Genomic DNA, 25,865 nt, shown 5'->3' on the forward strand with positions numbered 1-25,865 from the left:
ATTTCAAGGGAATATCTTTAACCTGATTTAGAGGCTAGCATATCTTGTTAGAAACTTTTTTATAATGCATGGTTGCCAGAGGACGTGATTATTTTCTAGTACTACTGTATAAAATTCTTTAAAAAAATCTTTTCAAAAAGTGATGATCTTACATGTCAAACATGTGACATAATATTCGTATGACAAAGCTGTATTTGAATTTGCATCAACAGCGCAAAACCAGTTGCATTTTTTATTGATTTACTTAGGTCATGAAAACCACTGTTATTTTATAAGAATTTTGTTTAATTTTTGTCCCCTACCGGTTTCACCGAAGGGGACATATCGTTTTTGTCCCCTGCGGTTTCACTTAAAACGCAAAACTTATGGTTTGCGCTCTGTCTGTCAGTCTGTCCATCACACTTTTCTGGATCCTGCCATAACTTTAAAAGTTCTTCATATTTTTTCATGAAACTTAAAATATGGATAGATGGCAATATGGACATTATGCACGTCATTTCATTGTGTTCCTACGTCAAGAATTATGGTTGCTATGGCAACAAATAGACTAGAAATACTGCTGAAAATGGCGGTTTTCTGGATCCTGCGATAACTTAAAAAGTTCTTCATATTTTTTCATGAAACTTGAAACATGGATAGATGGCAATATGGGCATTATGCACGTCATTTCATTTTGTTCCTACGTCAAAAATTCCATAGCAACAAATATATATTTAAAAAAAATTGACAATGGTGAAATTTCTGACAATGGTGTAGGCGGTAGGGGACATATATTGCTTGGCAATAGTCTTGTTTTAATATAATCCTTATAAATTTAATAGTCCTCTAACACCATAAAGCAATATGTTAAATGTTTAAAGCACAGTTATTTTGTTTTAAAACCGGTAGTTTTTATGACCCCGGTAGGGTGGCATATAGCAGTTGAACCGTCTGTCTGTCTGTCTGTCCGGTCTGTCTGTCTGTCCGTCCGTCCGAAAACTTTAACATTGGCCATAACTTTTGCAATATTGAAGATTATAGCAACTTGATATTTGGCATGCATGTGTATCTCATAAAGCTGCACATTTTGAGTGGTGAAAGGTCAAGGTCATCCTTCAAGTCAAAAGTAAAAAAATACAATCCAAGTGAAGTAATAAGCTTTAAAAGGGAGATAATTTCTAAACCTGCCAAATGATATATTCAAATTTTATTTCAAAGCGGCGCAATAGGGAGCATTGTGTTTCTGACAAACACATCTCTTGTTATAATATGCAATTATGGCTGTGCCATATACTTTGACTGGGTGAAAGAAGTTAATATAATGTCTTCTGGTGAGATTGTTTGTAGAAAAAGTGACAATTAAACTTACGGTAAATGGGTTCAAAGAAACAGACGCCTGAATGATTATTTCTATGTTAGTCGCTGCTTAGGGGTGGCTTGTAATGAGTGGACGTAGTAGAATATTAGAAATATTGGCAATATCAATATTATAGATTAATGAAGTCAATAATATCATTACCGCCTACCGGTATTCCATGTTTAGGCAAATGGTTTACTTGTGATTGATTTCATTAACGCCTCTATCAGTATTTGCTTCAAAGTATTTATTGTAATGAACTAAATCATTAATTGAAAACAACATTGAAGCACTTTCTAATCAGTTAGTGATTTGAAATTCAGATTCTACACTTGATCGGGGTTTTGCTTGTCATTTCCGCAAAATCGTCTTTCCCTTGCAAGATATTACCATTTGACATCAAAATAATGAGTCGACAACGAAGATTGCCACCGCGTCCATGATCAGTCAAACAGCCATCTGTATGCCCTCACAAAGTGGGGGCATTTATTATTGAATTTGTCCAATTGACTGTCCGTAAACGAACGTTAACATTGGTGTATAATACCATAGTTAACATCTGCTATCTGCTTCCATAATGTTGATTGCAAAATTGCTCCGCAATGCACTAATTCATAAGTAATGAAATTGAAATCACGTCATTACTTTTACCAGAGACGTAGATAACTACTGTTATCTACGTCTCTGCTTTTACTTCACCGTTTTTTTAATGAGCAAAATCGAACGTGTCATGTGCCTCAAATGGCCATCGTGTGGTGGCGACGTGTCATGCGCATCATCCTTGTCAGAAGCTAAAAGTACAAGGTCAAACTTAAAAGGCAGATGTCAAATATGGATAAAGTATTAACACCTTTTTTCGGACGCTAACTTGTCGCGAATTGTCCCCATAATGATACGGGATGCCATTTTCCCTAGCTCAGTTGTTGAGTTCACACTCACGGTCAAGTGTACATTTGGGCACAATTCAGCTTCCTATGGCCATGCATTGATCGCGGATGCACACGTGTCTAAAATATCTTTAAATGCATATAAGAACATGCTTTTTTCACCAATATTGCAACGTTACAGAGTACAAATTCCACATTGATAATGTATCGCGTTAGATTTAGAGTTCGTTTCGTTTGCTGCTGATGCTAACAATGCATATTCAGTTTTGAATGTCACATCTTTTAAATGATTCCGAACTTTCATAAATAAAGGTCCTCTTGGAATTAGAAGATTTCTATTGTACCGATGCACCTTCGTCCTTGTGCATCTTAAGTTTCACGTTGAATACACAATGCATACAATAAAATGGGTTAATGATTTACTAATATATGGACCTTATTTAACCGAAATATCTTAAGGTTTTATGTACTTGCTTGTAGGCAACAATCACGAAACATGCAGCAGCACTGTTTTCTTCTGCTCGAAGAGTTCTCCTTTTCATAGTTCAACTAAACAACTAATAAATATGGTGACTCACTTATGCCATATCGCTCTGCTTTGAAGGGCGACAGCATGCCAAAGCCACAAACATTCCCGCCGAAACAACATATAAGGGGCCATATCGGCGTGTGTTCGCCGTTTCAACCGGCAACAAAGACACATCAAAAGCGATGTCACGACAAGTTTGTACCCTTCAGACAGATTTTTTGTTATGGTGGGTATTTGTGGGTTTTAAAGGCGACAAACCCCTACACTAAAGAACAACAGATGTCATAATAGTAGTTAAGGCGCGTAAATGTGTCGCTTTTTCTTGCCAGCGTGCATGCGGGTCTGAAAGGCGAAACAACTATAATAACACTGCAGTTCTTTCATATTGGTGTATGTTCTCGATTTAAACCCGATCACACGAAATAAATACACATATATCTGGCGAAATGACAATTGTGGCATGCTTTCTTTCGTCGTGTCGTGTTTCTTTTCAAGCGCAGACAGACGCCAACGCCAAAAAAGACAAATGTTATAAAATTGTCGGTTTATAAAAGTGTAAGTTGTCGTCCCCAATTTGCCCATGCTGAAGTGCTTTCATGAATGAAAGGCAAAATATCTCCGCGGACTATTGTTTTAGGCGCTTGCCTTTGAGACGGGAAGTCGAAGTTTTTTAAAACCATGTCTGACATGACTACCCAGCTCCTCGTAAGATTGTCTTCAGAAAAGGAGAGAAAAGACGCTCGAAGCGAAGTGTTACTCGCGACAACGAGACTGTGACAATGAGGTAGATCTTTAGGCTCGTATATATTACGCCCATATCTGGAGTTGTTGCCACAATTTGAGCCGCGTTCTGAGAAAACTGGGCTTAATGCATGTGCGTAAAGTGTAGTTTCAGATAAGCCTGTGCATTCCTCAAAGGCTAATCAGGGACGACACTTTCCGCTTTTATGGTATTTTTAGTTTTAAGGATGTCCATCCTTACCGAAAATCAAGTTAAGGCGGAAAGTGTCGTTCCTGATTAGCCTGTGCGGACTGCACAGGCTGATCTGGGACGACCCTTAACGCACATGCATTTTGCCCAGTTTTCTCAGAACATGACCCATTTGCTTACGTCTTACGTTTATTCTTCGTGACTGGTTATCAACGTAAGATTTTGCCATTACGAGGTATATTAAAGTAACTAAGCCTGTCCTGTTCTTCATTGTGTGATTACTTCATATTTCACCACCCTAGCGGTTTTTTTTAACACGCATTGCTCACTATATGTTTCTTGACATTTAGTATGCATTCACCGTGTTCTTTATTGTCGATTTATATGTAATTTATGTACTTTTATCTGCTTTTGAGCACTTAAGTGAATCGTTTAGACGCATACGTTTCCGTAATGTGTACAAGCCGGTTATATTGAAACTTGAAAGGTTGCGACAGGTCAACCATCACTAGCATTCTGTAGACATGTTCACTTAATTGGCATTGTCTTACAGGACTATTTAAAACAGTAAATACATTTCAGAACACATATTATTGAGAAATTTTCGATCGTGTTTCAATACTATGGGAAATTTGACAAAAGCGTTGATAGTTTGGATGTCCAAAGTAAATACACAATTTTGATTCGATACATAATTGATAATAACAAAACGATGTACGTCGATTTCATGGCTTTTTTTCACAAGAGTTACATTACACTTTTGTTAACTTAATATACTTAACTGCATTTTGATGAACATGCTCATTATACAGGATGATAAAATAAAATGTAAGACACACAATACAAAATGCGTTGAACTGGATATTGATGTGATAGTTTTTCACTGTGATAAGGATGGACAAATAATTATTTATGTAACTCTCAGATTCCCAGTGTTACGACGTCACTAGAAAAGGACCCTAAATTCGTGGAATATAGTAAGAAAACTTATATGGCCCAATCTAAATTTGACATTGATATCTGCGCCGGGAAAACAATCGTACAGAAGCTTCTAACCCGTGTTCTCACCACCGGGAACCCTAATGTAATTACTTATCAAACGCAAAGGATTAAATAAAAAAAATCAGGCAAAGAAAGCAAGCGTGTACATATTTACTTTGAATAATACACAGTAGTATTGCATGTAGTACACAAGCTAAACGCAGTTGAAAATGCAGTAATATGTATAAGATTTTGTTGTATAAATTTTTTTTTTTAAATACTTATTTTTATTAAGTTTATTTTATTTTCAGGAAAGATGTGGCACGTACATTGATTAGATAGCATCTACTGTGAGGTTCGAACATTATAATAAATAATTCGCAATAAAGCGCAACCGCAAGTCAAATGTTTATTGACATGCTCAGTAAATTTATAATATTAAATGTGAGCTCACCGTTTACCGAAACTCGAGTCTATCGAAAGGAAGCCGAGACGCGAACATGCATTTGTGACTGGATTTACGATAGTCCAGTGAATTCGAGCTAATACATTCTTATTTATGGATTGCTTATCTAGGCAAACACTCATTGTTTAATTATGGTGTGCGTGTTTGTGTTGGGGTGGTGTGCGTGCGTGTGTGTGTGTGTGGGGGGGGGGGGGGGGGTGGTGGAGTACGTGCGCGTGGGGTGGGGGTGGATGAGTGGGAGTGCGTGCGCGTGTGGGGGGGTGGTTCGTGCGCGCGTGTGTGTGGGGGGGGGGTGCGTGCGCGTGTGTGTGGGGGTGTGCGTGAGTGTGTGGGGGTGGGGGTGTGTGCGTGCGCGTGTGTGGGGGGTGGGGGTGTGCGTGTGTGGGGGAGGGGGTGTGCGTGCGCGTGTGTTACACCGTACAGTGGTCTTCTGCAAAGAAGGTTAAAAGTAACTTCTACGTCTCAGCAACCCAAAGTTCCAGAGCGTTCACTGTTGGTTCATGCTCCCTCGAAAAAACGTGGCTACGTCGCTTCAGCATTGTCATGGTTGTGAAATTCTTCTAAAGCAAAATAGTTTTAAAAAGATCGATACGATCCGAATTTTCATTTCTATGTAATTTATTGGACGTTTTGATTTTGTTTATTATATATCCATACCCGAATCGCGTTTAATAAAATATCTTAATACATGTACATATGACAACATACTAAAATTAGAATAATTATACAAGTCTGGTCGGTTAACTTGGGAATCATTGTATTAATCATTATGGAGAGGGGTTATTTCATGTATTGGAATTATAGCAAAGTACGAAGCGTGTGTGACTTCGATCACGAAGAACTTTTTGTTCTCCTGGCAACATACGCTTATACTTTTAATTTAATCGTCAGATACATTTTTTAAATTGTATTTCTCGGTTTGTTTCACTGAATGTGTAATTAATATCCCAGTATATTGTGAATGTATACTCGCTTATTTGCATTTAAAATATGATATTTGTTCAGTCCAGTTACAATTGTTAATCAACCTCACTCAATATCTACCAATTTACTTAATATCTACATCGTTCCCATCGTGGACATCGCACCGTTGTGGCTGGATTACTCCGTAGACGTTTCGTTTACTAGTGATTTATTCATTTACCCATTTATATCTATGGACTCTCCCATCCTTCTAAATTGGGTCAATTTATTTCCAAAATTGGGGATGTCTAGTATATTTATTTATATATTTAGAATATTTCTTACAGAAATTCCTATAAGCAAACAGCGCAGACCCTGATGAGACGCCGCATCATGCGGCGCCTCATCTGGGTCTGCGCTGTTTGCCAAGGCTTTTTTCTCTAGACGCTAGGTATATATGGGTTAATGTGCTTCAGTGTATCATTTCGATTAAAATAATTGGTCGTAAGCATCTACTAGACTACCGCTTAAACAGATGTGCTGGTCTGTGTTGCTAATGTGTATATTTCGGCAATGTTCGCATGTCGTTTTAATCCTTACAACAGATTCGAACAAACGTCAGATATGTTAACCCTTTGCATGCTGGGTAATTTGTCGTCTGCTGAATGTCTAAAATTAGCATTTTCTTCAAACAAAATTCCAAAGAATACTATCAGAATAGCAAACAGTTTGGATCCTGATGAGACGCCACGTTCTGTGCCGTCTCATCTGGATCCAAACTGTTTGTAAAGGCCTTCAAAATTCGGTTCCAGCACTGAATGAGTTAATTATTTTGACTAACCACCTTAAAATACTTAAAATCTTCAATTAAAAATTCTGTAATGTGCAGGTAAGCAGAATTAACCTGTCGGAACCTTTCATTTTAACAAAGGCCTTTGGTGTCATGCATTAATAATTCTTACTGCTCATAGCCATCCCCATTTGCATGGTTGCCACCGGCTGTCAGGAGATGCAGACCACTCGCGCATGACAGGACGAAATGCCAAGTACGTACTGTCAGGCAGAACGCCGTCGAATCTAACAATACCACTTTAATGTCGTCATAACTTGCACTCAATGCGTTTATGATAACTCGTGTATTGTTTTAAACTTGCGTATGTTGTGTTATTAAATATCTTTTAAAAACTCACTGTGAGTATTACTGTGATATAAATAAGTTTAATGAAAAACGTTAACGCATACGACCGCAGAGGCGCAATTTGAGCACACAATATTCCAGAAAGCTTATCATTATATTCAAATTATACGTAGGCATGTAGAAATGCACATACTTTCATTATTCATCATGCAATTTTTTTATGAACTTTGACAGTGTTCATCATGTGTCCAAAGCAGGTCGTGTGTACGACTCGTGTCCCGAGCTATAAGGAAAATGTCACACTTAGAGATTAAAGAGCAAACATGACGTCACACTTAAAGATCAAAGGGCAAACATGACGTCACACTTAGAGATCAAAGGGCAACCATGACATCACACTTAGAGATCAAAGGGCAAACATGACAATTATACAGATTGGCCGGATTTCAAGGTCATAAAAATTCTTTTACATAACTGACCTCAAATGTTCGCCATGAGGAGGCGTTGTGGCATATTAGTCCCGTGTCCCTAGTTATATTGAAGGTCACTGTAGCAGCTCAAAAAATCAGCATTAAAAATTTGACTTTCAAGTAATGCGAACTTCAACTTCATAATTTATCAATACGTTCATAAACATTTACCGTGCGGAAAAGGCGTGTCTCGTGTTAGCCCCGTGTCCCTATCTAAAGGTGAGGGTGAGAATGGGGGTTAAATGTAAAACAATCAAAAAAGATTGAAAAAAAAAAATATACTAACCTCTTGCATATTAATGTATGTAGGTCATTCTCAGTAATCTTATACAAAAGACTAGCAAGTTATGTCTCAAGGACTCACAAAATACCGATACATCCGATATTGGACAAATGAATAAAGAACGCTCGTTATAAGCATGCCCAGAAATAGTTATGCACACAGGCCTTTATTGTATTTTGTCCGTAATTCTCGAGACAATTAAGTCTATAAAACATACTTTAATTAATGTATTTTAGTTAAGAAAAATAAGCGGTTTGCAATGGATTTGGTCGTCAATAAGACAATCCAAAGCGCTGTTTGTTGTTTAAGCAACTGCGCCTGTGTAGTAGGAAATGACGATTATGACGTCATCAGCTCCGCCTCCGATCTGGAAGTTCAGCGTATCAAACAGACTGCAGGTCAAGGTCGCTTTGTTGTAATGGGCACTGACGCAGTTCTGTGTTTTAGAACACTGTGATGCGCAGATGATATCCGTCCAGATGTTCCTGGTCATTGCGAGTGCTGTGCCCGTGTGGAAGTGGTTCACAAATACCGCGTACTTGTGAGATCCTGAAATTTAAAAACCCAAAGATTGTGTAATCTTCAAAATGCTGATCTTGTATTCACCTTAAGTTATTCTGATATGAGCGTCAATGAAAAAAAGAGCTTTTAAGTAATAATAATAAAACCTGTTGTACACATACTAAGGTCAGATGTGTTTTTTTATATAGAATGCACGTATTTGGTATTGTTATTTAATAACACGAATTTAAACAAAGCATGATACCATATTTAAACCAGAAACATATATGTTTATCGTTTCTTACTTATTTGACTATCGCGGAGCAGTAATGACTGTTGTTCTGCACACCTATTTTATCAAAAGGAAGTATGCAACAGCACCTTGACCAATGACGAAAATTACTGTTCTTTAACATCATTTTCTTTTGATATCGCCATAATTATATAAATGACGATACATATGCAGCAAACATTACCCATGGCTTTAATCGGACTCCAAACGCTCCCCTCCACTTGAACCTCACACAGATGAAGAACGTTACCCGGCGAATGATTGGCTACCTTCACCCACCGACCGTACATGGGCGTTCCAAGTACAAAGGTGTAGGTGGCGCCAACCGCCCCTGGGTGGAACCCTGCCTGTGCATGAAACCCGTCCCTCGACATTCCGATGAGTAACTCTACATTTTGTAGAAAATGCGCTGAAAAAACGCACATAACATAAATACAAATGTGTAAAAATACCAAACAAAAAATCTCAAAACATCCGAGAGAGTAATAACATACATATACACATTTTTGTATATCTGGTCAGTTACGTGAATGTGTTAATAATTTGCGATACTTATTTGTTTATATTGCGCGGAACACAAGAACAACTTGAAAAATAGGAGGTTGTACATCGGCCAAACATGCACTTAATTTGATAAAATTAACATATGGTCTACATCGGGTATCATAGATATTTATTTTACTATAATTGTACAACTCCTCTTAGAACAAAGTGCTATTTAAACAATCAATGCCACCACCACCACCAACAACACCACCACCACCAACAACAACAAAAGCGCATTAATACAACGTAAACCCGTATACAACAAAACACTTACTGCCATAATCCAATCTATTGTAGATCTTGACGCTCTCGATGACGAAAATACCCTGCAGATCCACTTCCCAGGATACGTTGCCCGTGGAAATGGTATGTGCACACGAACGACCTTGGTGGTAGTGTTGGTTCACATTTCCGTCGACGGCAAGGTCAGCCGTAGCCAGGTAGTCATAGAACAAGGTGTCAGGTTGGTATGCTTGTTTACCTTGAGCAATATTCAACGCAGCAACGATTCCTACACAAAGAAGTACAATCAGCAACAATGTAAATCACAATAATGTTAATAATGGCATTCATCTCTTTTTATTAGAAGTATTGCTACATCAAGAAATAGACCATACAAAAGAAAATCAATAACACAAAACAGTCAAATGCAATGATCTATACCTTATTGACTTAATAGGTTTTTTACACATAATTAACACGAATTCATTTGTTAAATATGTACAATTAGAAAGTTATACTTATTTGATTTTTTTCTCCATTAAATATGACTTACAACTCATATGTTTTATGCTTAATGTGCGAATTCATTGTTATTCATCAGTGCAAACAGCTTTTGTGAATAAACTGTACTTACCTACCGTTTAATTTACTTGTTATGCAAAATTACCATTAGTTTAGTTGCATTGATGCCAGTTTGGAATGAATATCACATTCAACCAAAATAAAAAAATAAATTGTATTTGCTTATTATAATCAAAGCGCTGTAGGCGCTGAAGGCCTGTGGCTAGATTTAGTGTGCTTGAGAAAAGTATTGTCTGAATTTCTCCCATTGTCCGAATTTATACGGTTGAGTGCAGAAGCTCAGAGGCTGTAAGAAAAGACAATATATGTGTATATACTACAGTGTACAAAGAAGGTGGAGGACTAAACGATACTGGCGATGAGAACGATCACCTTTTGTTCAACTCTAAAGATCAAGTAGAGGTGTTTCTACATAGGCGGTGAAGATATACAACAACATTAACATGGCCGCAAAAAAACTGTTATTGTTGGTGTCAAATAAATAACTTTCGCTAGCCTTAAATAGCGTTTTATTACATAATTAACAGATCAGGAAAACACTCATACTTCCTTTGTAATGTGTAAAAAAGAAAATCCACTTACTCTGATAAAGAACGGTGTACAGATTGTGTAATTTGTCTCACGTAGAACTTTTCGCGCTCGATTTGCGCACTCGATCTGCGCAGTGAAATACCATATCCGGTTACTTCGTCTATTTCCGAGAAGGATCGTGAATATTTTTTTCACTCTGGATCAGCAGACGATTTATTTCATAAATCAATCTACCTATCTTACGGAGGAATCCGAGATAGCCGATGTATCACGATTGTTTTTTTTTTTTCATTTTCTTTTTTTCTGGAATGTCTTGTTTACGCAAAATAAAATTACAATGTTTTAAAATATGTTTATAAATACCAAATATAATGTCTTCAAAAATGTATCAGAAAAAAATTATTCTTACTGTCTCCGTAAACACTCGTATCTTTTCGGCCTTGACCGTCGAATGAGAAACTTATTCTCGCATGAATATGCAAACAATAAAAACTATGTAGAAGCCAATAATTAGCAACACTGTTATGTTATATAGCGATGTTCTGTATTTGCCAGGCGGGTTATTGAGATCTGCGAAGAACTAATTTTATTGCGCATGAATTAAGTGGTAAATCTGACTTTCGGGAATTAGGATTTTGGCAGCTAGCCAATTCGGATAGGCTCAGAAAATTGTATCATTACTTTGGCATTGGGGCTACGCCCCAGGCCAAAAAGCCTAAGGAAACGTTTTAAACTTATTTCAATGACTCGCCGCATAGCGCTACACAACAAATATGAGGAATGCGGGTTGATGTCCGGTCAGGCCACTAAACTTGTTGAAGGATTCTACGGCATTCCCTCCCCGTTCATATGTTTATTTTAAAACGTATTTATTTTAGCTCGATTGCATAGAAAGCCAAGGGCTTATTTGAAACGCTCTAGAGTCCGTTTTCTGGGCCTAGAACCAGTACTGGGTGTCTATGGGGGAAATCTAAAGAACGCTCCCACATTGGGGGGAGAAGATTCCCACATTCATCTGTTTCAAGTACGCAGTTGTAATTTACTAGCATACGTATATGCAGTTCGTACTGTTAAAGCAGCTCACCCAGGAATAGAAGAAACTAAACATAAGGCCCAGTCTCACTATGACGCCGGTGAAGCCCGGTGCGTGATCCGGGATCTACCGGGGGCTCTACCAGAATGAACCGGGGCTCCACCGGGGACGACCGGGATGAACCCGAGAAAGTATTAAAATGTTTAATACCTCCGGGATGACCCGGGAGTCACCGGGAAGGACCGACAACGACCGGCGCGGCACCGGGAACAACCGGAACGGCACCGGGAACAACCGGGACGGCACCGTAGCTCCACCGGGGCCCATTCAGACCCCGGCAGAGCCACGGCAACGCCCCTGTGGAGCTCCGGTGAATGCCAGATGAGTCCCGATATACCGGGGCTCTGCTGGGACGCTGTCGGCTTTCACCGGGGCTCAACCGGGGCATTATCGGCGACAACCGGGGCTCCGCCGGGGCATTACCGGCGACGACCGGGGTTAAACCGGGGCGTTGCCGTAGCTCTGCCGGGGTCTGATGCCGGTATAGTCCCGATGAGTGCCGGCGGAGTTACGGTATACCGGGGCTCTGCCGGGACGCTGTCGGCTTTCACCGAGACTCAACCGGGGCATTACCGGCAACAACCGGGGCTCTGCCGGGGCTTCACCGGGATAAACCGTAGCCAGTCCAGGGTTGACCGGGACTCTGCCGGGCTGTTGACCGGCTTCAACCGGGGCGGCACCGGGAAATAATGTGACCGCGTTTAAAAATTTATACGAATCATCCCGGTTCTCGCCGGTCGATCGGCGTTAGCAATCCGGGATGGACCGGGGCTCTACCGGCAATAGTGAGACTTGGGCTTAAATACGGCCGCATTATGAGAACTAAATATAATGTTATTATTTCTGATTAATCTTTAAGAATAAACTATAATTCGTTTTCTTCGGAATACTATTTGCATGTCTGATTTATTTCCTTCACCGTTGACATCAAATTTCATATATTGACTGTGTTGTAAACGGTTAAATGTGTAAAGGTGCATTTTGGTTTATTGTTTTTACCTCGATATTTTACCTTGTTTTGTTTTCTTATCTTATTAAGTGTGTTATAATATGCGATCATTTACATGTACTTATCATTTATTTATTATGAATAGTAGTTAAAGCATTTGCTGAACAAACATTAAACATATAGACCGTTAAGACTATTCAAATTACCATAGCATACAAGTAGTACCAAAATATTCGAGAATTATGTGTGTGTGTGTAAAATTGTAAAAATGTAATAAGCATTGAAATGTTCTTTTGTTTGACTAGCTTTACACTGTAATAAGACTTTTTTGTTCAATGTGTATGCTTTATAGTGCATTGTATTGTTTTGTGTTATATTTGATTATAAAAACACGAACAACAAAAATGTTAAACATAGCTTTGAATGAATGCTTACGGACGGCCTTAACCCATTTATGCCTAGTGGACTCTTCCATCCTTCTAAATTGGATCAATTTATTTGCAAAATTAAGGATGTCTAGTAGACTTATTTCTAAATTTAGAATATTTCTTACTGAAATTCCTTTCAGCAAACAGCGCAGACCCTGATGAGACGCCGCATCATGCGGCGTCTCATCTGGGTCTGCGCTGTTTGCGAAGGCCTTTTTTTCTAGACGCTAGGCATAAATGGGTTAATCTTCTTCAGATTATTGATAATTAGCAGTAAGGTACATTTTCATGTGGATCTGAACAACGGCATATATTTCATGTTTTTGTATGGACATTTGAATACTGAAGGCCTTTGCATCCCAACCTCGGTGTTTAAGACGTGTTAATAAACATAAACTGTTTATATTTTAAGGCCAATATTTATTCACATATTTTCACATTTCTTGCCTGGAAGAACACAGTAAATTTGTAATAATAAAAGGATAAAAAAAGGCAAAAGCGGTGAGAGGTTTAAGTAAAACAAAAAAAGTAGGTTAAAACTTTCTTAAGCATGTGATGAGATACTGTTGATACAACAATTTATTTTACTTACCAACAACCGAGCAAAGACGCACCGATAGACTAAGAAGAAGTGTGTACCACATCTGAAATGTATTCAATTGGTATATATTAACTGATTAAAGATCATTTTTATTTTGATAAAAATCATTTGACTTGCTTTGGTAGAATCGCATTATTCATGATCCTAGAAATCCTTTAAATTTAATTGTAGACCAATTGATATATTTTAAATTAGTTTGCTAGGGTTTTGTCAAACAATGCTTAGGCCTTGCAGTTTATTATGTGTATATTCATGACATGCTATTATCGAAATAAAATTTGGATTTCCTGAGGCACACGTTAATATCGTTAGACATGACTTATGGATTTATTTGTCCGCAATATAAATGTGTGTTCATTCATTGCAATGAGCTAATTAAAGGTGCTACCATGCTTTGGTCGAAACGGTATTAATTTGCAATGGTCATTTGAATTGAAAAATAAAATGTTATTATTTAAGGAACCTTTATGTTCTCTTCCCTATTCAACAGTTGAATGAACAATACCGACAAGTTTTTCTCTGACAGATCCGTTATCAATAGCACTTTTACCATTTGCATCATTTCAATTAAAAAGGTCATTGCTATTATGCCGAACTTATCTACAGTTATCAATAAGTAGATAAATAAAAGGCAAACTTTAAAGACGTTTTCCTTTGTAATAATTTACTTTTTTAATCGAGTTAGGATTATTGTACATATATGTTTAAATTTCGTGATATTGACTAAGCAGTGGTATTAACACAAGTAAAGTCAGTATAGTAATTATTACATTTTAGTCACCTATGAGGAAATAGTAGTAATTGTTTTAATTCAAAGACATCTCGCTCAACGCATTTTCTAGGGATTTAATACCCGATAAACGCTCATTAAGGAGTGATGTTGAATTTTCTAGCGGTAAATAAAAAAGCATGAATGAAAAACACGCTTTCGTGACAAAAATAATTTAACGAACGTACAAAACCTGTGTGGTATTAATAAAGGATGCATATTGCAACATATCTTGTGTCCATTAACGCATAAACCTGCACACAATTTATCAAAAATAAAATATCTTCTAGAATCCTCAGACAAGCTTTTAAATAATTTGATTTACTTGTGTCACAAGATTCAAGTTAAAAAGCTATCGTGAAATTTTAAAATGACAAGTGAAGATATTTAACTCGAATTTTGATGATAAATCTGAATATAATTAATGAAAATGAGCGACCAAAGCTATTTAGATTAACATTCATCATCAAGTACAGTCCTAACGTTTTTATTGAATATAGTTTAATAATATCTAAAATAACATAATTACCGTTTGTTAGTCCTGTACAACAGCCTAGCAATGCTCAAATAAGACTTAAAGACTGCGTACGCATTATATTTAAATATGTCTAGTTTATTGCCATTAAAAATAATTCATACAAAATTAATAGTATCTATAAATCTGACGAAATCAATCGTTTCCAGTCAGTATTTCATCATAATAGAATCGATGAAGGCCGGTCCCCAATGGGGTTTAACGCAGCGTTCTAACACTTAATTTATTATCATGATTATTCAGTGCGTGACATTTTGTAGCATGTCGACCATCGCAAATATTGCGACAAAGAACACAGCATAAGACGTACATGTAGCACGAAAACAAAATTATCATATGAACATCATATTGTAATGGTGGAAATGAAAAGTAATAAATAAATGAAATTAATTATTGTTAAAAGAAAATAAGATGAATTGTATACAATACATGAGTTGTATATCCATTTAACCACATATAATGCCATGCGGATTGCATTAGAATTACATTTACATTATATCACATCTTATGTAAGTTTATTTGAAAAAAGGATATTTTGAAAACTAATACAAATAATTGTTTATGCACCCGCAGTAGTTAATTGCCATTGACATTTGAGTTCAAAATACAACATATATTGCGGGGGGGGGGGGGGGGAATAAATCGTTCTTTATCTCTAAGCTCGGCGTTATGCGGCTAGTTTGTTCGATGCATATCTTTAAAATGAGAGATGTCTACTGCAAACTTCATAAGTATATATCTCTCATTTAGATATTTAAACCAACGAAGAAAAAAACAACATATGGTGAGTATTGCAAAAAGTAACACATGATGAGTATTGCAAAAAGTAACGTATGGTGAGTATTGCAAAAAGTAACATATGGTAAGTATTGCAAAAAGTAACATATGGTGAGTATTGCAAAAAGTAACGTATGGTGAGTATTGCAAAAAGTAACATATGGTGAGTATTGCAAAAAGTAACATATTGTGAGTATTGCAAAAAGTAATATATGGTGAGCATTGCATAGGTAACATATGGTGAGTATTGCAAGTAGTAACACATTGTGAGTAATAGAAAAAGTAACATATGGTGAGTATTGCAAAAAGTAACATATGGTGAGTATCGCAAAAAGTAACATATGGTGAGTATTAGAAAAAGTAACATATGGTGAGTATTACAAAAAGTAACATATGGTAAGTATTGCAAAAAGTAACATATGGTGAGTATTGCAAAAAGTAACATATTGTGAGTATTGCAAAAAGTAATATATGGTGAGCATTGCAAAAGTAACATATGGTGAGTATTGCAAGAAGTAACACATTGTGAGTATTGCAAAAAGTAACATATGGTGAGTATCGCAAAAAGTAACATATGGTGAGTATTAGAAAAAGTAACATATGGTGAGTATTGCAAAAAGTAACATATGGCGAGTATTGCAAAAAGTAACATATGGTGAGTATTGCAAAAAGTAACATATGGTGAGTTTTGCAAAAAGTAACATATGGTGAGAATTGCAAAAAGTAACACATGGTGAGTATTGCAAAAAGTAACATATGGTGAGTATTGCAAAAAGTAACATATGGTGAGTATTGCAAAAAGTAACATATGGTGAGTATTGCAAAAAGTAACATATGGTGAGTATTGCAAAGAGTAACATATGGTGAGTATTGCAAAAAGTAACATATGGTGAGTATTGCAAAAAGTAACATATGGTGAGTATTGCAAAAAGTAACAAATGGTGAGTATTGCAAAAAGTAACAAATGGTGAGTATTGCAAAAAGTAACATATGGTGAGTATTGCAAAAAGTAACATATGGTGAGTATTGCAAAAAGTAACATATGGTGAGTATTGCAAAAAGTAACATACGGTGAGTATTGCAAAAAGTAACATATGGTGATTATTGCAAAAAGTAACATATGGTGAGTATTGCAGGCTCTGAAGTGAGAAGTAAGAATATAATTATCAACAGTAATTCTTTTGTAATTTTCTTCATGAGTTGAAATGTTGTATATTGATAAAGTATGTTATCCCATTTGTTTGTGAGCCTTTATTTTATTGTACAATAACGTGTGTTTGTTTACCATTGTTTGTAGAAATCTTCTGGTTTATTACATTTTATGATTACAAATGATTTTATAATGAATACTAATTGTCCTATTTGTTATAACGAAACTATAAATACATAAGAATCACAATCGAAATTTAAAAAAAAATCAAAATGTATAATATACACTAACAACACATCGTATTGCAAATACATGAGCAATGAAGCTGCCTTCACAAAGATCAGTTCTAAAGATAAACGTGTTGCTAATTTCTATGCAGAGAAGCGTAAAGCAGCGCGGTTTTATCGGCAATTTAATCTTTCGCTATCGCTGCATTGTAAAAGGGTTTTAATATTAAATCATTGATTTGAAAAGTGTTTTCAATTTCAGCGGAATCCCCTGGGTTTTGAGATATATTTTGCTAAAATGAACAATGTTTTATTCAAAGAATAATAAATTGGTAGGTGCACAGCCACTTATTGGCTGCCGATATAAAAAAAACAGTAGCAATATTCAACGTCGTTTCAATTTACAGAAATAAACATAAAACCTTTATTTTTAAGTTGGTACTATTTAAATGGATACATTTAACGCAATATTCTGAAAGTTAACAGTTAAAATAAGGAAGATAATCGCAGTCTGATATCACTGTGTTACCCAACAAGAGCGGATGTGGACATCAAACTGTTCATCAATGATTGTAAGTGTTATTTCCGGACCATACCTTTTAATATTTGGTCAATGCTATTAAGCATTTATTTCTTCAGCTGCAACATTATTCCAATAAATCAAGATCAAAAGGGATCTTAGTCAGAAACGCAGAAAAAAAAGTCAGAACTATTGAAACCCCAGGCAGGGATCGAACCCACGACATATGAGTTGCACATAGAAATTTAGTCGTGGAAACTAGTACATGTAATTTAATGGAACGAGTAACTCAGTCATGGAAACGAGTTACAAACTCGTGGGAGCGAGTTATTAAGTCGTGGTCAAGACGTCAATAAAAAAACACGTCATATTTCTATTCTCCCAACAGTTTCGAAGATATTTGAGAGACACATTACAAATCAACTTACTAGTAAATCATATCTTGAAAAGCATGAACTACTCCACAGTTACCAATCTGGTTTCCGCCAAAATCATACCTGTCAAACATCCTTGATTCGCCTTGTAGATTCTTGGTTACAGTATATTGATTCTGGTCGCATGGTTGGATCAATTTGCCTGGATCTCCGGAAAGCATTCGATTTAGTAGATCATGACATTTTACTTGAAAAACTCAGCATGTACCATTTTTCTGACAATGCTCTTGCTTTGATGAAATCTTGTCTTTCTAATGGAAGACATTGTATAATCAAAGCGCTGTAGGCGCTGAAGGCCTGAGGCTAGGTTTAGTGTGACGTAAAATGCATTTAGGATGTTTTGTCCGAATTTCTCCCTTTGTCTGAATTTATACGGATGGACCCTAGCGGTTGAGTGCAGAAGCTCAGAGACTGCAAGAAAAGACAATAGTTGTGTATATACTACAGTGTTCATAGACGGTGGAGGACAACACGACATGGTCATGAGAACAATAACCTTTTGTTCAACTCTACAGATCTGGTAGAGGTTCGTCTAGGCGGTGAAGATATACAACAACAACATGGCCGCAAAAAAACTGTTATTGTTGGCGTCAAACAAATACCTTTCAATAGTCTAAAATAGCTTTCTATAACATAATTAATAGATCAGGAAAACACTCATTCTTCCTTTGTAATGTGTATACAAAAGAAAATCCACTTAAGCCCAATTCTCACTTTTGCCGGTAGAGCCCCGGTTCATCCCGGTTTGCTAACGCCGGTCGACCGGCGAGGACCTGGAGGATTCGTAGACATTTTTGAACGCAGTCACACTATTTCCCGATGCCGACTCGGTTGAAGCCGGTCAAAAGCCCGGCAGAGTCCCGGTCAACCCGGACTGGCTACGGCTTATCACGGTCAAGCCCCGGTTTTTGCCGCCAGCGTCCCAGCAGAGCCCCGGTTTACCGTCACACCGCCGGCACTCACCGTGTCTATACCGGTATCAGACCCCGGCAGAGCTACGGCAACGCCCCGGTTTCACCCCGGTCGTCGCCGGTAATGCCCCGGCGGAGCCCCGGTGAATGCCGGTGGCATTCCGGCAGAGCGACGGTTTTCTTATGTACCGTAGCTATACCGGGACTCTAACGGCATTCATTAAAATGAAAGAAAAGACAAGTGTATGAAAAAAATTAACGCTTTCTGCGCAGATTGAGGGTGTTGACATGTTGATTTTCTCTTCTTCCTTCGCATATTTCTAAGTATTGTGGTATTCTGATCATTAAAGTTTAAATACAATTCACTGTACAATATTTTTTTTTTACATTTTCAGTTTTGAACTCCCAAATTGTTTTCTCCATTTTTTGTTAACCATTTATTTTCAAAATTCACTCTCATTCATCCAAATGTTGAACAAACAACACCTTTTTCAGTATGTATTAATAGATAAATGCATAATATATACACATATGATAGTTTATAACATGTGACAAAAGGAATAAAGAAAAAAAACAAGTGATGTCATCATCCTTCGAAAACGAGAAAAATTGCAATCTCTAGTCACGAGTCTTTTTTTAAATAAATTGTCAAAAACATGGCAAAAGGAAATAACAATCTTCGAACATAGAAACCATCTACAATGTATGTTTGAATGAAAAATAAAGAAAACAAGAGCTGTCAGAGAACAGCGCGCTCGACTATTCGAGTGCTTGACAGTATAACATAGGCCATCATGGGGAAATTATTCAAATTGTTCAATAAGGTCAAGGTATATTTTTAACAATCTATTGAACATTTGTTAAGACATAAAACAAACTAATAAGATTTTTTTTCAAGTTTGATAGCAATAGCTTGAGTGGGATGTTTGGACTGTCCTTCGAAAATAAAGTAAATATATATATTTGTTGTTTTTTAACCATGTTTCATAGAAAAAAATTGGGTTGGGTAGGGCGGGGGAGGGGTTGAGCGGGGGTATAATGTGGGGTGTGGTCATATATCAGACAATCTTTCAAAAATAAAAAAAGGCAAAAAAATATTATTTTTTTTGGGGGGGCGGGGGGGGGGGGCAAGGTCAAATTTAACTTGCCAGGTACAGTACCCTCATGGTAGTAAGAAAATATTTGAAGTTTGAAAGCAATGGCTTTGATACTTTAGAAGTCAAGTGGATCTAAACTCACAATTTAAGAAAATATTCAGTTTCTTAGACAAAAAGGGCCATAATTCTTACAAAATGCTTGATACAGTTGTCTGCTCTTGTTAATAGAATGGGGTCATGTTAGTAAAGAAGTTTGCAAAATATGAAAGCAATACGTCAAGGGACATTGAAAATATTTGAGGTGGTACGCAAACTTTAACATAGATTTATCAATAATATGAATATTCTAAGTGAAAACATAATTCTTACAAAATGCTTGATACAGTTGTCTGCTCTTGTTTAAAGGTTGGGATCATGTTGGTAAAGAAGTATGCAAAATATTAAAGCAATATGTCAAGGGACATAGGAAATATTTTGGGTGGTACGCAAACTTAAACATTAATAATATGCATATTCTGTGAAAAAAAGGCCATCATTCATACAAAATGCTTAGTACAGTTGTCTGCTCTTGTTTAAAGGTTGGGGTCATGTTGGTTAAGAAAAATGCAAGTTCCTAGCTTTTTTCTGGGTTAAATTTGAGTCCATAATGTATCTGGTTTCATTTTTCCTCCTGCACAGGTAATCAGCATACAATGTATCACTGAAAAGATAACAACATTGTTCCTTTGAAGTTGATATTTGACAAGTACATGTAGTTATATTAAGGCAGGTTCATAAGAACTTCAATTAGTTTCAGTCGAAGAAAATTATGCATAATTGCAAATTGTGTATGAATAATTTTAACCATTTTTTATTTATTAAAATAAAAAATAGTTGGTCTTTTCTTATTTATTTGGCTTCAATAAGCCTTTCTTAAAGTTTTTTCTATAAATTGACAACATTTTCTTCATGTTATTTAACAAAACAGTCATATACAGATGTCAAATACATAAGCACTTGTATAGGAGTAAGAACTGACATTAGTGTTTCATGAGAAGCGTGATATCATCCACTATGATATGCGTCATCGTTTTTATTTATTCAGACATTCACGACATAGCATGTCATTACTAGTATGTTATATGATACACCCTTTTAAACTGGATTAATAAGTAAGTGTAAACACGTAATTTTCTATAACGTTTCATTCTAACAACGGCTAATAAATTCGCCACAAAATGCAGTTTATCAGGAAGTGTCGTCCCGGATCATCCTCTGCGAGAGTATGTACTTCAGTGAACATGAATACAATCATTATGTCAAAGAACGAACATTTAAAATGAAAACATCTTTTCTTATCTTTCCTTTGAAAATTTCGAGACAGATACGTTGATAAGTTCATATGGATACTTTTTTCGTGTTCTTGACCTTGATTCCATGACATTTATGCCCGCGTGGCGAGGCTTTGATATCGAGAATTGGGAGATCATGGGTTCTCACATCTGCCCTGACAAAACTCACGTCGTGTACACCGGTTCTCATGTAACTAGCGAAATCGTCTACGCGGATTTTAATGGCAACCGTCTTCGTTCTATTCAACGTATGTAAATAAAGACATATATGGTTTGAAATACGTATATCGATTGATTAATTAATACTGATTTATAAGAGCACATCCTACATATGAATACAAGTATTTACTAAGATAAAGAATGTATTAGAGACTCGCTATGGGAAAACGGGTCTTCTTGCTAGTACGTAAAGTGTGGTCCCAGATAAGACTGTGCAGTCCGCACAAACTGATTAAGGACGACGCATTCCGCTTTTACGGTTTTTTTCGTTTAAAGGAAGTTTCTTTCTATCGAAAATTCAGTGTAGGCGGTTAGTTGCGCCCCTGATTAGCAGGTGCAAACTGCACAGGCTAATATTGAACGACACTTCACGCACAGACCGTATGTCCTGTTTTCCGAGAGCGAGGCTCATTTGTGTAACTTTCATTCTTTTAGCCGACGAGCATCTCAACATCCACAGTATAAACTTCAGTGCCAACGGCAGATATATCTACTATATGAGCGACGAATCCATCGCCTTTGTCAGCTCTTTCCACACTTCAGGTAATTATTCCTTTGAAACATGTTCGGGGTTTTACACAAATCTTTATCCATGTAAAATCTTTACATGCAGTAACAATTCAGAAGGCTTACCAAATACAAGTTACGTAAAATATTTCAGTTCTTCGTTGAAAAATAAACAAATAACATTTATTAAATAAATAAATACAAAATTACATACATACATGAATAAATATATAAATTAATAATAGGACTTTGGTTAGGAACAAAAATGTTATTTATTCAACTACTCATGGTTTGGTCTGTATCAAAGATTAAGATTACAAGATGTGACATATTTTCACGGCATCGTGCACCGCTCTTCGCGGCAGGAGAAAGATCGTCTGGAACACACACATTATCTGACCCGCGCGCGCACCGTTGACATGGTAACGGTGGTAACGATTGCAGATGACAACAACCTCAGGGTGTGGGCTCGATCCCGGGACAAAAAGAGGACCACAGATCGGCGGGCCAGGACGCTCGCGCCAATAGAAAGGATAGAGTAAGTAGCGATAATTATAAAATATATTAGCCTCGTTCTGGTAAAACGGGGATTAATGCATTTGCGTTACGTGTCACCCCAGATTAGGTCGTGCAGTCAGCGTTACGTGTCACCCCAGATTAGGTCATGCAGTCAGCACAGGCACGGGGATTAATGCATTTAGACTGGATTTTACTTTAGAAGAGACTTACTTTAAACGAACATTTCTATTAAAGCGAAAAGTGTCGTCCGTAATTAGCCTGTGCAGATTCACAAGCTAATCTGGGACAACACTTTTCGCACATGCATTAAACTCCATTTTCGCAGAGTGCGGCTCATATATAATTATATTTTACCTATTGTTAGGGCTGTTTCGTTTCCGGTTTCGTTTTCGGTTTCGTTTTAATTTTAACGTCATTTATTATATTTTATTAAGTTCAAGTTGTTATTTTTAGCGCATGTTTTTAAACTTTTTAGTCCTCTTGATTCGCGACTTTAATAACATACAGCTTATTTATATTTATTTTTATTGTAAAGAAATATTTCAGAGAAACGTATTTGCTTATAATATAACTTAAAAATTATATTAGTTAAAGGTTACACATATTATTCAATAAAACAACAACGGGGACTGTGTGCGCAGAGAAAAAAAAAACATTTCAATGGCCTCGCTATAAAGTAAAAATACACCGCAATAGCATTAAGAAAACTAATAATTATTCTTTAATTAGTCTCAATAAAGTCTGTTTACACAGAAAGTGTTTTCCGGCGGACCACCATAACAATTATATTAGTTAAATGTTTAATGTTACACATTATTGTTTTTAGGAAATATTAATTGTTTCGCTATCAAGTAAAATACACCGCAATATCATTCGGTACACTAACAATTATTCTTTAATACCGGTAGCCTCAATAAAGTCTGTCTCCACAGGACGTGTTCCACTGGGCCACCAGGATGCGTTGTTCGTGACCGGCAGTGCGGGAGAGGACTCGCCGAACATAGTCGGCGTGTATGATGTCGGCAGACTGGAATACCGCGCCATCCGAGAACTTGTTATACGACGGTTTTTATTTCGCTCTTTGCTAATTGTATGTGTATTGCTCCCATTTGCTTCAATGCATTTCGACAACATATAATGATGACGTCTATATGAGCCCCGTTCTGTGAAAAGCAGGGTTCATTCACGTGCGTAAATTGTCGTCCCAGATTAGCCTGTGCAGTCCACACAAGCTAATCAGGAACGACACTTTCCACGTTTGTTGAATTTTTTCGTTAGAATAAAGTCTCTTTTAAACGAAATTTCAGTGTGGAAACGGTCGTCCCTGATTAGCCTCTGCGGACTGCACACTCTACGCAATGCGTTAAGCCCAGTCTTTCCCAGAACGCGGCTCATATAAATAATCCATTAATTACAGTTTTGTTTTCAAATAGTTTGTATTGAGTTTCTTTTATGTTATAATTCTTTCTACACTTAAAACGTCCATATTTTTGTAAAATGTTGCATTCCCCCTGAAAATTATTCGATACTTAAGATACGTTCATGATTAATTTGATTACAAAACAGTCCAATTAAGTAAACTTTTCAAAAAATAACAAAATATCGTGCGTCATACTTGCAAGCGTTATATTCATCAGTAGGTGGCCTGCAATGCAAACATGAGGTTTTACGAAGCAGACAACAGATCAGTGGTCATGGAAATTTACGATAAGTTTTACTTGTTTGACCTTGAAAAGATGGACGTCAGCATCGTGTTTCCGGGTCGAGTAGTCGATACACGAGTGTGTATCTTGACCAAACGGAAGCGTACGTACAATTCTAATTTACATTTTACAATTCATGTGTGGAGGTGGCAGTATTCACAACATAGTTATTAAATATTCCGGTCATGGTGTGTCATTACTATTCCGCGTCACTAAGAAATCAAATTCATGATTTAAAGATTTTGCTAACTGAACGATTTGGGTCAGAACGTGTTAGAAACCGTTCCGCCCACTGTATCTCTGTCAATGACGTCATTCTTCCATTGTAAAACTCCTCGTGGCGTCACGTTTTGGCAAGAACGTGAAACGGTACAACATCACAAACGGCTGCATTGACGCCATAATAAAAACTGGACACAAGAAGGAGATCTACCAAGTTGTGGTAAGTTTTTATACCTTTCTAAACATTATGTCATTTGCCACCTGTACTGTACAAGTGTAGTAGCAAGCAGTGAACATCTCAAAACTGTATTGCAGTTTGTTTGTTAATGTTGTGATGAACATTTACATTCGCAAGTGATGTGTTCATATGTATACGACCATTCTCCCCACACCTCTGATTCAAGTAGGCCAGTTAACAGATCTGATAAAAGCATGTGTACTAAGTAATTGGACATCAGCTAGCCAATTAAAAGTGTATGTTAACTGGCCGCCACGATATGACTTGTATTCTGTTGAAAACGGTGATCAATGGAAATAAACCCCGTTCTGCGAAAACTGGGCTTAATGCATGTGCGTAAAGAGTTATTTCAGATTAGCCTGTGCAGTCCGCACAGACTTATCAGGGACGACACTTTTCGCTTTTACGTTAAAAAAGGTCTATTCTTAGAGAAAATCAAGTCAAGGCGGAAAGTGTCGTCTCTGCGAACTGCACAGGCTAATCTGGGACGACACTTTACGTACATGCCTTAAGCCCTGCTTTCCCAGAGCGAGGCTCATATTGTTGTTTTACAGGTTAACGATCCGGGAACGCTCGCTGCAGTGACGGTAGTTTTTGGACCTGTATTGTTGATGGACCTTGTCACTCACTCTCGCGTGTATGAGATCTCAAACAGTACGTTCAGGAGATGCGAACGTATCTTTACCTCTCAAAATTAAACATACGTTGGAATTTCGCGGCATATATCGTACAATATATTTCAATGTTAACGGCGTTTCTTTTTCTGTGTACGCATTGCATACTAGCATAACATATACTATCAATAAAGCGCACTTTGCGAATGTTGTTTTCAAGATCAGTTTATGGTGTTCGCTCCACATGTTATAAGACTACGAAAGTGTTATCGACCAATCGACTATTAAGTTTGAACGGATGTTGTATACCAATGGGTCTCTTTCGTCATGTTAATCTGTTGAAGAAATTCAGTTCAATTCAAACAAATATTTATTTTATGTGAACACATGTAAGCACCGTTGTCGCTTAGTTGATTGCCTTTA

At 37.0% G+C, this 25,865-nt stretch overlaps 1 protein-coding gene and 1 long non-coding RNA gene across 4 annotated transcripts; one reads left to right on the forward strand and one right to left on the reverse strand.

The window, feature by feature from the left end:
- Positions 1-8,209: 8,209 nt before the first annotated feature.
- On the reverse strand, positions 8,210-10,712 carry LOC127880935 (uncharacterized). Its single transcript, XM_052428454.1, has 4 exons — positions 10,650-10,712; positions 9,538-9,774; positions 8,902-9,126; positions 8,210-8,473 (listed from the first exon to the last, which is right to left on the reverse strand). The coding sequence occupies exons 3-4, from the start codon at positions 9,089-9,091 to the stop codon at positions 8,229-8,231; spliced, it is 435 nt and encodes a 144-aa protein (XP_052284414.1). The 5' UTR covers positions 9,092-9,126; positions 9,538-9,774; positions 10,650-10,712; the 3' UTR covers positions 8,210-8,228.
- Positions 10,713-21,475: 10,763 nt separating this feature from the next.
- LOC127880942 (uncharacterized) lies at positions 21,476-25,623 on the forward strand. 3 transcript variants are annotated; one of them, XR_008049817.1, is made up of 5 exons: positions 21,476-21,668; positions 22,075-22,182; positions 22,454-22,684; positions 23,598-24,810; positions 25,383-25,623. It is a non-coding gene; the product is annotated as an uncharacterized LOC127880942 (long non-coding RNA). The 3 variants fall into 3 exon arrangements; XR_008049818.1 differs by lacking the exon at positions 25,383-25,623 and having other exon boundaries at positions 21,498-21,668; positions 23,598-23,730; positions 24,306-24,910; XR_008049816.1 differs by lacking the exon at positions 25,383-25,623 and having other exon boundaries at positions 21,512-21,668; positions 23,598-24,910.
- Positions 25,624-25,865: the final 242 nt, after the last annotated feature.

Source organism: Dreissena polymorpha, chromosome 5 (genome assembly GCF_020536995.1).
Source record: "Dreissena polymorpha isolate Duluth1 chromosome 5, UMN_Dpol_1.0, whole genome shotgun sequence".
Classification (NCBI taxonomy): Eukaryota; Metazoa; Mollusca; class Bivalvia; order Myida; family Dreissenidae; genus Dreissena; species Dreissena polymorpha.